The following is a 17,844-nucleotide window of genomic DNA, read 5'->3' as shown; positions in this document are numbered from 1 at the left end:
TCACCCTTCTCAGCACCCACAAACCTAAAAAAAAAATGAAAAAGAAAATGAAAATGAAAATTAAAAAAAAACCCACAACAACAAGAAGAAAAGCCCGCAGCGACCCTATGTCCGCCCCTCTTTATTGGCTGGGCCGGAAAAGCTCTTCGAAGAAGCCGCGCTGCGAATGGTCAGCCGCTCTGTGGTTCCCATGGCAACCTGCCATCCCTCGTCTCCCATTGGTCGAGCGCCTGACAGAACCCCGGCAACCGCACGGCGCGGCGGTTCCGCGGGACAGAGCGGCACCGCGGATTGGCTTGGAGGCTGGAGAGCAAGGGCGGCTCTGATTGGTGGAAGCCGGGCGGTGGCGGGGCGTGCCCGAGGTTGGCGGTGGGGGGCCGGTTGCCAGGGCCCGGTTGCCAGGCGCCGGGCAAGAGGGGGCAAGCGGGGGAAGGTCGGGGCATCCGAGCCTTGCGAGCGGACGGCTGCGGGTCCGTCGGCCTCCACGGGCCGCCCCGCGGGGATCGGCGGCGAGGAGAAGCTCGAAGGGAGGCGGCGGAGCTGCGGATGGTGGCGGGGGAGCGGCCGTGCTAGGACGCGGCGGGGGTCGAGCCCCGAGCCGGGCGCGGAGCCTGGCGGCCGGCGGGAGATGGCAGCGGCCGTCGTCACCAAGACGGCCTGGAAGCTGCGTGAGTGGCGTGGGGACGCGGGGGGGAACCAGCTGTTGGGAGCGGGCCTGTGCCGGGAGGTGGCACTGCACCGAGGTGAGCCGCCCATGCCCTGTGTGAGGGGCGCAAAAGCGGATTTCTGTGCCGTCCTGCTAAAATTGCAGCTGTGGGAACTGCCGGCAGCAGATCGACACCTCGCGGTGCTGGGCTCTGCCCTCCCTCGGCGTGCTCTTCAGAGTCCGTGGTGATGCTGGGGGGCTCGGTGGCGTTGTGACCCCGAGAAAAGGCCCTGGGGCTGAGGGGAGGGCCCACGTGTGGGCTGGGGTTGGGGCTTCAGCCGTGACACTGAAACATCCGCTCTACTGTGAAGAATGAAACCAGGAAGAGGAAAAGCACGGGGTGCTGATGCATTCCTATTGGTAGCAGCAGCGCTCAGCATCTGTACTTTTTTACAAGTGAGTTGGTCTCTCAGTACTAATTGTACTGCTTGTTGCCTTTGATTCTTTGCACACGTACCTCCTTCAGCGTCGTCCTGAGGAAGATTGGTCTTTCATCACAGAGCACACGTACTTTCAGCTTGGCTCATCTCGTTTAAGTCCATTTACCTGTGTAATTTGAAAGGTGTTCCTCCAGCTGAAGTGAAAGTTGCGCAGTTTTGCTTTCAGAAAAACACTCAGAGCCTGAGATCAAAGCAGATGTAATTATTGCTGCAGCTGTCTGATGGCCCTTTGGATTTGTGGTGTGCTTTACACGGTCACATCGCCCTTCCCATCAGAGCAACCCCAAGCAGAGCTGAATTGATTACTGCCTTCCCCTTTTACGACAAATTTCATACCTATTAGGCCAGCAAATGCAGTAAACTCTCAAAGAAGAGAGGAGCCAGGGAAGAAATTGGTAAATACATCTGCCAAAAGCTCCTGCCAAAAAATTTGGGTGGATTTTAAAATCCATTATAAAAATTGATGTCTGTGCAAAAGCACTCTTTTGGCTTATCTTCTGCCGCACGCTTGCAAGGCTTTCTTTCCTAGAACTCTAGCATTTCCATCAGCCCTCCAGTCTTTCCATATCGGCCACGTTTGCTTTGGTGCCCCTTCAGATAAACGCCCATCCTTCCTCTGTCTGTGGCATTGCTACGTTTCACTTTGGCACAGGGAGGCAGCTCCACCTCTCCCTCTGCTGAGTCTGGCATTTTGCTCTGTCAGGTAACAAACTGTATAAGTCCCTCTGGGGTTGGATGCAGCTCTCCAGATTAGAGTTCTTTTCTAGGTGTGTGTTTCTGCTGCTTACCATTGCAGCTTCTGAAGCAGCTCTGCTGACCCACCTCGGTGCGGAAGGAAAAGCAGCCTCAGTGAGCAGGTTGCTGCAGTCTTTAAAAGCTGCTGCATTGCTGCTGGGGAGAGAAGATGCTTTTAGGAAGCCATGTGAGCACTGGAGTCATGAAGCTTGGCCAGCAAACATCTTAAGTGCAGCAGACAGAGCCCAGAAGGACTGTTTGAAGCCAGATAATAGTGTGACTTCTTATCTGCCTTGCAAGCTGCTGCAGCTTGTCTGGTGGAAACTGGAAATGCTTTCCAGAGCAAGAAGATTTTTTTTTTTTTTAACCTTTTTAGAAGGGATGGGGTGGAAAATCTGTAATGTGGACCATCCTAACTGCTTGCTTCATCTTGTGCAGAAGAGATCGTGGCTCACAGCAGCAACGTGTCCTCATTGGTGCTGGGGAAGAAATCGGGCCGGCTGCTGGCGACCGGAGGAGATGACTGTCGGGTCAACGTGTGGTCAGTTAACAAGCCCAACTGTGTCATGGTGAGAGTGGGCCTGCTTCAGCTTCCTGGGGAGGGGAGCATTAATTCTGAGATAGGAAAGAGAGGGGTGTAGGCTGTGGGACTTGTGAATAGAATTTATCAATGCAAAGCCAGCTGGCCAGATGCTAGCAAAAGTTTGGGACAGAATTTGATTATCAGTGAGGCTGCTGTTCCAAGGATGATCAGGGATGGCTCTGTGCTCCAGCAGAACTTGTATTCTCTCAGATAATAAATACTGAGTCTTCTGTTACCGTGCTGCAGGTAATTACAGTTTTGCATGAGGACAGCTCATCTGGTAGTATGAGCTACAAGGGCCAAATTTGCATCTTGGAGTTTGCCCTCCTAGCAGGAAGCATTTCCACCTGTCCCACAGTCACTTATTGTCAGCACAAAGTTAGAATACTGACTTGACCATAGGCTGGGAAAGCATAATCCTGGGCACAGCACGTTAGGAAGAGTAGGGTTACCACTACAGCACATTTAACAGCTGTCTGTGCTGTATCACTTTTCCTTCAAGTGGGTGTTGCGGAAAAGTATCTAGAGCAAGTGTCCCTCATCACTTGTTTAATTAACAACATAACGTTGCATTATGGAAGGATTTCTCTAGGCAAAGTGAGATAGTGTTGGGATTCAGGGTTGGGATTCACTTTGAGGAGAAGAGAAAGAAGAAACTTAGCAAGTAGCACTGCAGCTTGATTCCTGTTTGTCCCTCCCTGCACATTGACAGTCGTAGCCCTGGAATGCTGCAGATCTGCTTGAAATCCAGAGAAATCCCCATTAAAACAGGTGGCTTTCTGCTGCCACCCCCAACTTCTGTACCTGAGTGGAGGCACAGAGCTAGCTTAACTGTTTCAAAAGACCTGTGTGAGGATGAGGTAAAGCAGGGGATAATCATATTGCTTAATTGATGAGCAAAAGGCCTATAATAATAGTGTGTACACTGATATTAAATACTAGCCTTTTCAAAATTCTTAGATAATTGGTGAGCTTTCAGATGCTCAAGGATGAAAGAAAATGCATACATGGGAATTATAAGCTCCTGCTTCCAATTAATATTTCAATGACAGCACCATGTTATCATTGTGACATCCAGTGCTGGCAGCAACGTGTGGCTCCTTGCTTTTGGGAAGGTTTTGAATGGCCCTGCTTTTGTGCTTGCTTTGATTTTGTAACCTGTTTGTGAGACCTATATGACCCACTTAGAATAAGCACAGTGCCATTGTGCTTGCCTAGCATAATTCCTTTAATATAAGCATGTGTCAGCCTCATCTGGGCATCTGCACTTAATGTTTAGCTGCACATGTTTCTGTTGATGCAGCCTTGAAAAAAATCAGTGTTCCAGCAAGTGGGATAACATGGAAGATGGGTGCACAGTGCTAGCTGCAGGGATGGTCTTTGGGATGCCCTACCACACTGGTAGCTGCTGAGGAAAAAGGAGCAGTGGCACAACCAGCTGGTCCCAGCTAAATAGCTTCCAGTTGAGCGTGAGCTGTGCCTCTGTGGACTTAAACAGTGCCCAGATCTGTGTCAGTGACCACTGCTTGTGACCTGTGGTTTTTATTGCAGAGCTTGTCAGGCCACACAACACCCATTGAGAGCCTACAGATCAGTGCCAAGGAGGAACTTCTTGTTGCAGGGTCCCAGTCAGGGTCCATTCGAGTCTGGGACCTGGAAGCTGCCAAAAGTATGTTGCCATGAGTTTTGTCTTCTATTAATGCATACATTTCTGCCATATCTTTATGCTCAGTGTTTATGCCAACTCACAGCATTTCTAATGTAAGAAGAAATGCCCAGCCTTGCTTTTGTTTTCAGTACTGTTAGAGGGCATTTGTGGAATTCCTGCTTGAAACAGTAGAGGTCTGTGTACATACTGAAAGAGAAATCTGTGCATTTATTGTGGACATGGAGCTAAGGAAGTAGCTTCCAGGATTTTGACCTCATCTGAGATTGAAATCTGTGTTCCAGATAAGTTTTTCTACACATCAGGAATAACAGGGCATATATAAATGGTACTCATGGCTTCAGCCTTAATGGAAGGATATACTTAACACTGAAATCAGAATGAGAATCTGTTAGGTTCTACACAAGTCCAGGCACCTCCTGCTTGCTGACCTCTTGCTCTCACGTTCAGGTGAGATCTTTCCTTTTTTCTTCAATGTATTTTTTGAGGAATTTTTTTCTTCAGTTTTTCCTCCCTTTCTGCCCTTGCACAGCACAGAAGGAGACAAAGACCTAACTTTCATTAAATTGTAAAAGCTGTGAACTCATCAGGCTCTGATCCTTTAGAGGACAGCTGCAACAAATTTGCTAAAGTGCTGTGAATCCCTTGAGTGGAGTCCAGCAGAAATGCTACATGGAATCACTCAGATTGGAAAAGACCTTAAAGATCATCAAGTCTAACTGCAACCTGACCATGCTACCCTAACTCTGACACCCCTCTGCTAAGTCACATCCCTGAGCACCACCTCCAGACAGTTTTTAAACACACCCAGGGATGGTGACTCAACCACCTCCCTGTGGAGCCCATTCCAGTGCTTAACAGCTCTTTCTGTAAAGAAGCTTTTCCTGATATCCAACCTAAACCTACCCTGGTGCAACTTGAAGCCATTTCCCCTCTTCCTGTCACCAGTGAGAAGAGATCAGCCCCTCTTTGCTGTGAGCACCTTTCAGGTATTGGAAGAGAACAATAAGGTCTCCTCCCAGCCTCTTTTCCCCCAGACCAAACAGCCCCAGTTCCTTCAGTCTCTCCTCACAGGCCATATTCTCCAAGCCCTTCACCAGCCTTGTTGCCCTTCTTTGCACCTGCTCCAGCACCTCCGTGTCCTTTCTCTACTGAGGTGCCCAAAACTGGACGCAGAACTCAAAGTGAGGCCTCACCAATGCCAAGTACAGGGGCAGGATGACTTCCCTCATCCTTCTCACCACAGCATTCCTGATACAAGCCAGGATGCCTTTGTCTTCTTGGCCACCTGGGCACACTGCTGGCTCATATTCAACATCCATCACTACCCCAAGGTCCCTTTCTGTCAGGCAGCTTTCCAGTCACTGCTCCTGAAGCCTGTAGGGTTGCCTGGGGTTGCTGTGACCAAAATGCAGGACCCAACACTTGGCCCTATTGAAACTCATACAGTTAACCTTGGCCCATCAGTCCAGTCTATCCAGATCCCCCTACAGTGCCTTTCTCCCCTCAAGCAGATTAATACTCCCTCCCAACTTGATGTCATCTGCAGGCTTTCTGAAGGAGCACTCAATCCCCTCATCAAGATTATTCATAAAGATGTTAAATAGAAGCTCATCCAAACCATGGGCAGCTAGTTTTACATGAGGGTGTTGTAGTTTGATTCTTACTCACCATGAGTTGAAGAAACAAGGCAAACAGCTGGTGTCACAGAAAACAAAGAGCACTTTTATCATTCAGTTAGAATCAGTTCAGTTATAACTGAGTTTGACTCTACCAGTGCAGAGTAACTGATCTAGCTGGAGTTAGTAGTAGGCCTATGGACCAGCATCTGTGCTAATGAGCATTCCAAATCTGGCTCAAGCTAATTGGTACCAGGGGAACCATGACGTGGTCCCAGATGACTGGTGGTAGAGAGAGATTGTCCCTGTCATTATATGAGCAATTTTTGCTTCTCAACATTGACTTCTGCTCTCAGAGATAGATGTACCTGTTCAACGGGTCCCTTCTGGTTTCCAGAATTACAAGAGCATTACTTTGTTGATGGCTTGCTCAAATAGTGGGTCATTTTCTTCACCTCCTGCTTTCTGAGTGCCCATTCCCACTCTGTAAGCAGGAAAGAGCAGTTGAAGGAGCCTGATACAAATACTGCAACATAAGATGTGGAAGTCAGGCTTGTACAGAGCACTCAAGAAGGGCCCATCTGATATCCACAGGGTGAATGGTGTCCCTTCCACTTCCTGGCTGGAACTACCCCACCTACTGTTTTGCTCTTTACAATGAGTGGAAAGATAACACTGTCAGACAGCTGCCTCTAAGCATACCTTTTTAGTTTTATTTTCAGATTGGTCACAGCTGAATTCTATTCATGGTTTCCATACCTGAGGACAGGGATTTCATTAGGAGTGTTGAATATTCCCTGTTCATTGCAGAGGAGTTGAATTAAATGACCTTTAAAGATCCCCTGAAACTCAGCTGGTTTTAAGACTGTATGAACATGGGCCCCTATTGCTGTTTCTGTGCATTGTGAGGGTAGAGTTGGAGGCATTTTGGTAGAATAATACATAGAGATGAGTAAACCATGCATAGCATTTGTTTAGCAGTGAGGACAGTCTTACTAAACTCCTGCATGTTGTTGAGGTGAGGTACTAAATACTTGCTCCTAATTCTTTCTCCCTGCTTTGCTTCTCCTTTCCCAGTTCTTCGTACACTACTTGGTCACAAAGCAAACATCTGCAGCCTTGACTTCCATCCTTATGGCAGTTTCGTGGCATCTGGCTCTCTGGATACAGACATTAAGGTAAAGCTTGCCTTCCTCTAGAGATTACTCTCTTTACTTGCAGCCTTTTTGTTATGAAGAGAACCAGAGCATGTCTTGTGCTGAGCTGCTGGTAGATGCTGTACATCTTCATTAGTGTTTGTGTGGGGGCAGGGCATTTGTGAGTGCTTGTGAAATGCATGCATGTGTCTTCACAGTGGTAACTCATGAGGGTGACTCCTCAGCTGTGGAATGTGGCTTGTTCCACAGGGCTCAGGGTAGGTGCCTGCTGTGAGCTGGTGTCAGCAAGCACAGAACAGATGTACTCATCACTGTGGAGTGCACCTGCTTAAGCAGGCTGGTATTTGTCTGCAGCAGCAGAGCTTCTGTAGTAGGAAATACCTTGCAGAAGTGATTCTCACTTGGGAAATTAGGCTAGGAAATGTAGCTGGAGTGAGCAGGGCTTTAGCAGCCCCTCCAGCAATTTCTATCTATTCTACTATCAGCTGTCTGCTATCAATAGTAGATTGATAGTATGTTTTGGCAGGGCTCTTGCACCCCCAGCCATGGACCTTTCTAAGCATATTTTGTTGTTTGCTTTTTCCCCCCGTAGCTGTGGGATGTTCGAAGAAAAGGCTGCATCTTCAAGTATAAGGTAAAACATTATCAGGAGAAAGATTTCTTCCTTCTCTAGGGCTTGTGGGCAAACCTTGGAGGGATGATGTGCAATTAATTTTCTAGTTTCCTGATATAACAACAAGGTCTGCATGTGATGTGGTCTAATAAAGCTCTGTAGACCTTTGAACTGTATGGGAACACAAAATGGGTATCATAGGAGTTAATGTACTTCAGTCTGGCTGGCTTTAGTTGGAGATGGAGAGCATCCATGAGCAAGAGTTTCTTCATGCTCTGACTGCTATCACCATAAAGTCCCCCCTGCACTGATGTAACAGGATTATAATGCAGAGTGGCAAAGTCTTTGGCTTCAGCAAATAAGAACAAGCCCAAATGCAACAGATACAGAAATGAAGGAAAAGAGCTTCTTACCTTTGGAAGGCTTCAAGTATGCAGGGGGGCCTCCAACAAGAGATGCCCTCACCTCCACTGCCAACCCTTAAATGAGGTCTGGGAAGGGATGGATGCTGGTTCCACCCCTTCCAGTCACTCAGGTTCATTGCTTGCACCTGAGCTCCCCTGAGTTGGCCCTGCCTTCCCACCAGGTGCTCAATCACTGTTTCAGGGTTTGACTTGACATTTCCACTACAGCTGACATGATTCTATTCATGGAGCTTTCTTCTACCTAAAGAACGATATGTTAATTATATATTATTATATATACATCCCATCTAGAAGCCAGTCTATTAACATCTCATGTGTCTTAACAAAGAAATCTGTTTAGCTTCAATTTGATTCTCATCGGCCACAGCAGCCCCATGCAGCACTATGGGCTTGGGGCTGAGTGGCTGGATGACTGTGAAGAGGAAAGGGACCTGGGGGTGTTGGTTGATGCTCAGCTGAACATGAGCCCACAGTGTGCCCAGGTGCACACAGCAGCATCCTGGCCTGCATTAGGAGTAGTGTGGCCAGCAGGAGCAGGGAGCTCATCGCCCTGTACTCAGCGCTGGTGAGGCTGCACCTCGAGTACTGTGTTCAGTTTTAGGCCCCTCACTACAAGAAAGACATTGAGGCCCTGAAATGTGTCCACAGAAGGGCAACAAAACTGGTGAGGGGTCTGGAACACAAGTCTGATGAGGAACGGCTGAGGGAGCTGGGATTGTTTAGCCTGGAGAAGGGGAGGCTCAAGGAGACCTCATGGTGCACTGCAGCTTGCTGAAGGGAGGTTGTGATGAGGAGGGGTTCGACCTCTTCTCCCAGACAACAAACAGGACCCAAGGAAATGGCCACAAGTTGCACCAGAGAAAATTTAGATTATGTATAAGGAAGAACTTTTTCTCTCAGAGAGCGATCAGGTGCTGGGATGGTCGCCCAGGGAGGTGGTGGAGTCTCCATCCTGGCAGTGTTCAAGAGGTGTCTGCTGCAAGATATGGTTTAGTAGCTTAGTGGTAGTAATGGTGAGAGAAGGACAACTGGATTACTATCTTGCAGGTCCTTTCTAACCTTGTGATTCTATGATTCTGTATCAAAAGACAAAAGCCAGAATTCCATCCAAAGAAAAAGAAAAAGAAAAAGAAAAAGAAAAAGAAAAAGAAAAAACCCACAGGAAAATTCTTTTTGTTTTTCTGGTGGCAGAGTCACACACAAGCAGTGAGATGCCTCCGATTTAGTCCTGATGGCAAGTGGTTAGCCTCTGCTGCTGATGATCACACTGTCAAGGTAATTCATTATGACATCTCCCTCACCTTATGTGAATGCTGGACTTGCTGGTTGGTTGGCTGGCTGAACAAGGCATTACCAACAGTCCCTCATAGCCCCCTTTTGTTCGTTAGGCAGCTGGCTGGGCTCTGTGACTTTGCCAGGACAAGTGTTTATTGGGGATCGTGTCCAGTGGCCCGCAGCATCCCCAAATGAGTTACATGTGATGAAGTGTCCTTGTGCAGCAGATATGTTGGCACTATGCTCATGAAAATTCAGGTTCTTACAATGGTAGAATTGTGATCCCTAAACGTGGCAAGAGTCATCTTAGTAAAAATTGCTAAATAAATGTACTTATTCATTAGTAATGTTGACTAAGTTGGATATACCATATCAATTTCTGGCTCTGTCCTTACTTTCTTCCAGCTGTGGGATCTGACTGCTGGAAAGGTAATGTTCGAGTTCACAGGACATTCTGGCCCAGTCAGTGTTGTTGAATTCCATCCCAGTGAATACCTTTTGGCTTCTGGCAGCTCTGACAGGTAAAGACAGAGGAAAGAGAAGAAAGGGAATTGTTGATAACACTTCCCTTTCCTGATGCCCTTCCTTTTAGGAACACGGCAAGCAGGAACGTCACACGACTCAAACCATTGCAAGAGCGTGTCACCTAGCCAACAGCATGACATATTGTGATGTACAGAATGTAGAGCTCTTACCTTCTCATCCAAAACTGCTCATGCTCCCTGCCATGCCAGAAAACAGTGCAGTGGGCTCGAGTGGCTCACTAATCCTGTGTGTACAGCAGGCAGTCCTCTGCTTCTGCTCTAAAAGCCTATACATTTCCAGAGCCTCTAAGCATCTTGGGCTGGACTTACAGATCTCAGCTACACTGGTCCTCTGTGCAAGTTCATCATGCGTGCACAACAGTGGAATTTGTTGTGGTTTTGTGTGGGTTACTTTAATACTTGATCCCAAGGCAGATTTGCAGACAGATGAGCAATGATTTTTATTCTGTCCTGTGCACAGGACCATTCGTTTCTGGGACTTGGAGAAGTTTCATGTTGTGAGCTGTATTGAAGAGGAGGCTACTCCTGTCAGGTATATTACATTCCTACCACAGTAAAATTCCTACCAGGCAGAGGCCAAAACTGGGGCTGGACTGGAGATTTTATGAGAGGGAAAGCTGTGGAGAGAAATTTGAACCGGTTCACCAGATGCTTACTGAGAATAGTGCTGGAGGTGTTCAGAGAAGTCAGGGTACAGCCCTGGGGAGTGCGCAGCGTTGGAAAGTTGTGTCTAAATTCTCCATCTGCCTTCTCCCAGGTGTGTTCTTTTCAACCCAGATGGCTGCTGTTTGTATGGTGGCTACCAGGATTCTCTGCGTGTATACGGCTGGGAGCCAGAGCGCTGCTTTGATGTGGTCTTAGTGAACTGGGGAAAAGTGGCTGACCTAGCTATCTGCAACAACCAGCTGGTAAGACACCGTTTGTGAGGAGCTGGGGAGGGGGGGGTTGCAAAACATGAGATAAATCCTCCTGCTTGCAGGCCTCCTGACCTGTAAGGCTGTGTCAGACTGCAAGCGGCCATGCAGTGTGTCCAGTGCTTAGACAAAGCTTCTGGGCTTGTTGTTTTTTTTTCAGGAGCTTTGTGCTCCACTTCATCTTTGTTTTCTGGAGGAAGGAAGGGGGACTTAGCTTGACCACTACCAGATGAAACTATGTTTTGTCAGAGTATTTTATGAAACACTGGCTGTTTGCAACTGAAGAAGCCAAAGTACTGACTTGGCACGTTCTCAAGCACCGTCACTCTGATCTCACAAGGGCTGACGTGGTCCGTGCTGTTCAGTGAACTGCCTTGATCTTTTGCCTCTGCAGATAGGAGTTTCCTGTGCACAGAGCACAGTCTCTTCCTTTGTTGTGGATCTCAGCAGAGTCACAAAATCAGGTTCAGTTCCTCATGGGCTGCTCAGGAACGACGAGCCTCTGTCTCAGCCCACCCCCACAGGGTCCTCCCTTCGTCGCAGCTATGACAGACCCTCAACTAGCTGCAGCAAGCCTCAGAGGTAAGGGAAATCTGCTTTGTTGTAACTTCAACATTGTAAGGAAACAGAGAAGGAGCTCAGTGCTTCTGTTCTGTCCCACAGGGGCCGTGTGGGACGTGCCCTTATAGCATCTCTTCCTTTCACAGCAGAGTGAAGCACAGTTCAGAGAGCGAGAGACGCAGTCCCAGCAGTGAAGAGGAGCGGGATGAGAAGGAATCCAAAGCTGAGATCCAGAACCCAGAGGATTACAAAGAGATCTTCCAGCCCAAGAATGCCATCTGTTAGTACTGTGGCTTATTGTGCTTTTGAGTGATGTGGCTAGTTCAGAGCAGTAGGCACTAAACTGATTCGGCAGCAGTGAACTTTGGTGCACTGTAATAAAGGCTGCACCTGTGACCTGAGGGAGTTTAGAAGGCTTCAGTGTTCTGTGCTTGGACTGTGAACCACAAAGCACGTTGGCAAACTTCTGAAAGGTTACCCCTTTACTAGGATGCAGTGATGTCTGATTGAAGTCTGGCCCGGAATGCAGAGCTCCATTGTAAGCATGGAGCCTTCCTGTCCTGGTTAGGTAGCATCGCTGTATTGCAGGATCTTCTCTTTGCTTAGAATTCTGGTATGTGTAAAATCAGCAGCCCCTGTTAAAGAAGGAAAGGTAAAATGTTTTTTGAAAGCGATAATTGTTGTTTAGGAGGCACAGAGCAATGCCTGTATCTCATTTTCTGTTAATGAAGAAAATGAGATACTCTTTATAAGGAAATCACTGTTTCTATTTACTTTGGTAAATGAGTTCATTTGGAGGTGAATGTTTTTTCCAATGTGATTTGCTGTGACAGTGCCTTGTGCTTCATCATTCTACAGCAGTGAGCTACACGAGTCAGTTTTGTCCCATCCATGAAGGCTAAAAGCCTTTGGCTAAATTCAACAATAGCGTCAAGGTCTGCAGAAGATAACTGCTTGCTGTATCTCTGATTGCCCTAATCAGTGGAGCTGCTGGAGATCTCCCAGCTCCAAGGCTGACCTATTACTAATCTGTAGCCTTGGATGACTCTGTCATTTATTTTCTCTTTCTCCGTAGCTCGAACTCCTCCTCGAATGAATGAACCCTTTCCAGCCCCCCCAGAGGATGGTGAGTTTGAAAATAACAGCTTGGTGGGGATGAGGTTAATGGTTCTTCAAACGGGGAGAGTTGCACGTCTGCAGTGATCACTAATTGTAGACTAGCTTTGCAATGCCTGCACTCTAAGCTTCTCTTGTGAGGAACAATCAATTTCTCCTTTCCCTCTTCTTTCTGTCTTGATAGAGCCTGTTACTGCAAAGGAAGCAGCAAAGCCTGACCAACCTGTGGAAGTCCAGACCCCGTTGCCAAAGCAAGAGCTTGTATGTACAGTATAATCTAATGGCTGTTAACACCCCTGCTGTGAGAGATTGGTGAATTCTAGAAGCTGTGCTAATTTTAATCAGGCTCATTCCTCTTTTTAAAAATAGTAAAAGTGCAGCTTCATTCTTAGTCCATCCACGTGTCTCACCTGAGCAGCAGACTTGAAGGCTGGGCCTTCAGCAGCTGATGGCTGCACTGCATTTGTTTCCTTCTCATATGATGGTATTTCTTCCTTCAACTCAAGTAGGGGCACTCTGAAGAGAACTCAGGTGCTACATTTCTGCAGGCACTCAAGCTGAGGCTGTGACAGCCAGAATCTCAAGCAGCTCCTGGGAGCCAGACAGGATGTTCTGGCTTCTTTAGAATTCTCTCTGCCTTCAGGCTGGCCGCGGCCCATTGCCCTCATTTTTTAGCCAGTAACAATGACAGCATTCAGCACTTCTGCTGGAGTGTCTGCCTGTTCTTTGCAAACCTCCATTGAGGCCTGATGTGTACTTCAGGGATATTTTATTGCCTTCTAACCCATACCAGCAAATGGGAAACTGTTTTGAGGGGAAAGAAGGCATGAGGCTACGGCCATGTTCCTGCTGCTAGAACTTCTGTCCCAATTTCTCCTGCAGCCTGAGCCAATTCATAGGCCACCAATTGCTTCATCAACTCCTCTGCCCAGGGCAGAGCCATCAGTTATTCCTGCAGCCAGGAACGAGCCCATTGGCCTGAAAGCCTCTGACTTCCTACCAGTAAGTATCTTTGGTCAGACGTTTCTCTTGGTGTTGGTGGCATCAGAAAGTGGCTATTCTTGGAGGTGCAGAAGGGTCTTTTAGTGCTTTCTGCAGCCTGCAGTCATTGGCACTGAACACAGCAGCCAAAGAACATATCCCCTTCTGCTCTGCTCACACGGTGCTTCCCTTGCCAGCTTCTCTCCTGCCTCCCAGCTGCTTCAACTTGCAGTTCCTGTGGGGTTAGCACCTCAGGGCTGCTGGACCAGCCAGCCCCTTGTGTCAGTGATGGCAGGCTGATGCAAACACAGCAGTGTTGGTCCATGCTCCTGAGGAATGTGTTATTAAACCAGGGGACAAAGACACCGAATGAGTCCACATACTAGACAGTGATTCATGTAGAAAATTGTTGTGTGCCATTACACATACAGCATTATTTCACGACAGTCATTACCTCTTATATCTCGGAGGCCTCTTGGCCCTCTGTACACCAAAACCAACTCTCATCAAGGACAGAGAAAGCTCTTCCCTTTTCTGTACCATCCTGTTCTGTTATTGCTCCTCTACTGGTGTCTGTATTTTCAGGCTCTGAAAAACCAAAGCCAGACTGAGCTCGTAGATGAAGAAATCATGTCCCAGATCAGGAAAGGCCACAAGACTGTGTGCATGGTGCTCACCAGCCGTCACAAGAATCTGGACACTGTGCGGGCTGTATGGAGCACCAGTGACTTCAAGGCAAGGAGTGGAGAAGCCTGAGGTTCATGAGGGGAGCAGCTGAGCAGCTCCATGGGCTGCTGTGGGACTGCCCCATAGAAAAGATGGGCTCTTACAGTGTCTGTGCCCAGGGGTGTGTTGCAAAGTGCTGCCATGGCCCAGCTGGGCTTGAAAGGTCACAATGAAACACAGAGAGGGTTATCCTCTCTTACCTACAATCTCTTGGTTTCTTCTGCTGTGCTTTTTGAAACGTGGCATTTGGTATTTATTACCCTAGTCTAGCCAATTCAGACTTTGCAATAGTTTTCTTCTCCTTCTCTCTCAGAGCTCTGTGGACTCTGCTGTAGCAACCAACGACCTGTCTGTTGTTGTGGACCTCTTGAACATTGTCAACCAGACAGCGTGAGTGCTGGATTGCCGGGATACCAAAGAGCTTTCTGGCTGTGTCAGGAGTGCTGTGCTGCACCTGCCTCGTGTCCAGCTGGCCATGGCAGCATGAAATGTGTGTGCTCGTGGTCTCATCTCCAGCTCTGCAGTGCCACTGACTGCTGGAGTTGTGCAGAGCCTTTTCTGTTGGTAAATGATGTCTCGTAAGGAAAATCAAAGTCTTACGGCTTCTTGAGGGAGTAAATTAAATGTCAGAACCTGCTGCTTTCTGTCACAAGGGGGAGTTAGTGAACTTGCTCAGTAAACTTGTGCTCAGCTACCTGGACATTTCTGCCAGAAAACTTCGTTTGTGTCAGCTCAACTTTGGAAAGCCTCATGCTCCGACCTTGCAACACATGCTTTTCTTTTCAGGTCTCTCTGGAAGTTGGATTTATGCACTGTCGTTCTGCCTCAGATAGAAAAACTTCTCCAAAGTAAATATGAAAGGTGAGGCCATGAGAACATGGTGTGTTCAGTGGGAGAGATGTGGGTGCTGATAGGAGGGCTCCTCTGGGCTTTTTGTGGCTGAAAGAAATCTGTGGAAATTCAGAGCAGATACACCATGGTGCTGGTACAACACCTGGGAGATAACAGTGGAGTGGCCAAGTGAGTGTTAGGAAATGATATGGGAAGAATGTGTGGGCAGGAAGTCCTCATTAGGAGCAGGATGTTTAGGTTTGGTGTGTGTTGGTGTAGGTGAAGGTAGCTGTGAGCCAGGAAGGGTCTGATAGATACAGACCCAGTGGGCTCTGTGCACTGATGAGAATGAAACTGTCAGCTTGGGACAAGGGAAATGAAATCCCACGGCAGTCTTTGTTGCAGTTAGAAGACTGCTTTGAATTTCATCTTTAGGTGGGAAGGCAGAATGTTGCTTAAGATGGGGTTTTCTATCCTTTCCTGCTAGGAGAGAGGATCCTGCCAGGTACCCTCAGCAGGACATGTCTACTCTTGAGCAGGAAAGTCCCACTTAGCAGGGTGTATGCCTTGGGAAAAGGCTCACTTCTCAGTCTCAGCTCCAACTAAGACTGTATTGGTACTTGCTGTTCTCCTTATCTGATTGCAAGTGCTGGAGGGAAGGGGTTGAGTATGTTGTGTGTGTGTCCCCCCCCCCCGAACTGGATGTGTGTGGGAAAGGAATGAAGTTCAGGTGGGGTCTGATTCTCTGTTTGCTTTTCAGTTATGTGCAAACGGGCTGCACCTCCTTGAAACTCATTCTGCAGAGATTCCTGCCGCTGATCACCGACATACTTGCTGCACCACCTTCTGTAGGAGTGGACATCACCAGAGAGGAGAGGTAAGCTCTTACCGCCTCCACTTGCTCCCTTTTGAACCAGCCTCTCTCTAGTTGAGCTTTGCTCCTTTTCCTCGAGGTTTTCATACTAGACCAGGCATGCCTTTCCCTTTGTCTGCAAATACCAACCTCTCCTGCTCAGAGGAAAAGGCCAAAGACTGCTTTTCTCTCTTTCTCTGTAATGAGTCATACCTAAACAAAGCTCAGGTATGTCAGAGGTAAAACCAGCCAGTGGCTGCACCCTTCACCTCACAAAGCGCAGGAGTTGTCAGCTAGGCCTTGGGCTTCCAGTTCATTCACAGGGTAACCCTGCTCTGAGAACCAGCTCTCCGGAAACAGCACCTCTTTCTTCCTCAGACTTCACTGCCAAAGGGCAAAATAGGCGTGAAAGAGCCCTTGTGAGGATGCCATTCTCCTGCTTCATCAGGATGCGGGCTGGAGACCTGCTGTTCCTGCAGAGTCATGCTCTCATTCCAGTCAGGCCATTTGCAGGGCTTGCATTTTCTCTCCTGCTTGAGATGAATCTCCTGCACTTAGGGAACAGGCACATCTCCCATGCAGCTAAGCATTCGTGCTGTGTCTGCTGTTTTCACAGGCTCCATAAATGCAGGCTGTGCTATGAGCAGCTGAAGAACATCAGCAACATTGTAAAGAACAAGTCCGGGCTCAGCGGCCGCCATGGCAGTGCCTTCAGAGAACTGCATCTCCTCATGGCTGCGCTGGAGTGACTGCTGCCGCCTCCGCAAGTGCAAACACAGGTGGCCAAACTCCCCTCTGTGCTCAGGCTGGCTGGGTTGCACCTCTCTGCGTGTTCATCCTTCCCCACGGCACAGCAGGGAACACAGCTCTGCCTGGCCAGCCGCCTGTCCAGAAGCAGTGCCTGGAGGGGCAGGTGGAAGACTGGAGCGGGGCGATGCAGAATCACAGAATCACAAGGTTGGAAACGACCTGCAAGATCATCTAGTCCAACCACCCAGGGGATGCGAGGGGACCTGGCTGCACAAAGTCCCTGCTGTGGAGCAGCTTCATTTCAGCTCTTCACCTCACCATCAAGCGCTGTGTCTGTGTGCTGACCTTGCCCTGAGTGGAGGGCTCCAGGCCTGCTGCCACTTCTCCTTCACCCACGTGTGCTGTTGGTTTTTTGCCACTTGGCTCTGGTGGCCAGAGCTGCTCCCTGTGCAGCACGCTGAGGACTGCAGCTTCTTCCCCACGGAAGCCTGCTGTGGGGAGAAGGGCTCTGTCCCTGCAGAAAGGGAAATCCTTTCTGCAGGCAGGTGGGACCAGCCCCTTTAGCTTGCTGCAAAAAACATCAGCCAGGACACTGTGCCGCTGCATGTGGTGTGGTTACAAGGGCCAATAAGACTGAGGGCAAGTTGTCCTCCGGCTTCTCTGCATCCCTGCAAGTAACCCTGCGCCCCAGAAGATGGATTTGTGGTCTGCCTGGATCTGTTAACATACATGACTTCACTGGGACATGTCATACACGTTTGCCTTTGGGGGTGGAGGAATGGAGGGACATGGACTGATGTCTTTCTGCATCCACTGGTAGGGATGTTTTTTTCCCAATAAATGCCTGTCAGAACTTTCTGCCCCTCTTTCTTCTTTCCCGTGGGCAGAGAGGCTCCTGCTGGTGCTTCCCCTGCTCCTCCAGCTCTGTCTCCTGGTTTTGTACACTGGAGCCTGTTCTCTAGGAAACTGTAACTTATAACGAATTTTATTAAAGCATTTGTAACATTTTTTTCTAAAGTGGTGTTATATGCCTCAATCCCCTGCTCTTCTCCTCAGCTTCTGTCTCACAGGGCAGCCAGCCACGTTCTCACCCTTCCTGCCACCAGGCCGCTGTGACTAAGTGGCTGCCATGAGTAAGAGTGACCACGCTCCCTGAGCGCCTTGCAGAAAGCTGTGGGAGGTTTTGCTGTGCCAGGCAGGTCCTGGCCCTGAGAGCAGCTTGGGGCCTGACAGATCTCTGCTCCACACCTGAGTTCTGGCAGCTCTCAAGGCAGGGGGCTCCAGCCTGTAATGACCGGAGCAAGACACGGAGCCCTGGGGGAAGTAACAGCAGCACAGGAGGAGTGGC

The 17,844-nt window shown here is 48.7% G+C and overlaps 1 protein-coding gene and 1 long non-coding RNA gene across 4 annotated transcripts; one reads left to right on the top strand and one right to left on the bottom strand.

Moving 5' to 3' along the window:
* Positions 1 to 369: 369 nt before the first annotated feature.
* Positions 370 to 17,494, top strand: KATNB1 (katanin regulatory subunit B1). Of its 3 annotated transcripts, none has more exons than XM_048958437.1 (19): positions 370 to 668; positions 2,320 to 2,450; positions 4,016 to 4,133; positions 6,827 to 6,927; positions 7,499 to 7,540; positions 9,136 to 9,219; positions 9,625 to 9,740; positions 10,225 to 10,296; positions 10,522 to 10,672; positions 11,073 to 11,260; positions 11,389 to 11,519; positions 12,315 to 12,365; positions 12,540 to 12,616; positions 13,238 to 13,357; positions 13,922 to 14,071; positions 14,376 to 14,452; positions 14,849 to 14,923; positions 15,654 to 15,770; positions 16,363 to 17,494. In XM_048958437.1, exons 1-19 carry the CDS (start codon positions 629 to 631, stop codon positions 16,493 to 16,495), a joined length of 1,974 nt encoding a protein of 657 aa, XP_048814394.1. In that variant the 5' UTR covers positions 370 to 628; the 3' UTR covers positions 16,496 to 17,494. The 3 variants fall into 3 exon arrangements, with proteins under 3 accessions (XP_048814394.1, XP_048814395.1, XP_048814393.1); XM_048958436.1 differs by having other exon boundaries at positions 371 to 668; positions 11,386 to 11,519; positions 16,363 to 17,490; XM_048958438.1 differs by lacking the exon at positions 13,238 to 13,357 and having other exon boundaries at positions 11,386 to 11,519; positions 16,363 to 17,493.
* Positions 4,026 to 7,959, bottom strand: LOC125699188 (uncharacterized). Its single transcript, XR_007379472.1, has 3 exons — positions 7,933 to 7,959; positions 6,118 to 6,233; positions 4,026 to 4,124 (listed from the first exon to the last, which is right to left on the bottom strand). It is a non-coding gene; the product is annotated as an uncharacterized LOC125699188 (long non-coding RNA).
* Positions 17,495 to 17,844: the final 350 nt, after the last annotated feature.

Source organism: Lagopus muta, chromosome 12, assembly GCF_023343835.1.
Source record: "Lagopus muta isolate bLagMut1 chromosome 12, bLagMut1 primary, whole genome shotgun sequence".
NCBI classification, from domain to species: domain Eukaryota; kingdom Metazoa; phylum Chordata; class Aves; order Galliformes; family Phasianidae; genus Lagopus; species Lagopus muta.
The sequence above is the reverse complement of the archived record's forward strand: the minus strand, read 5'-3'. Positions and strand labels throughout refer to the sequence as shown.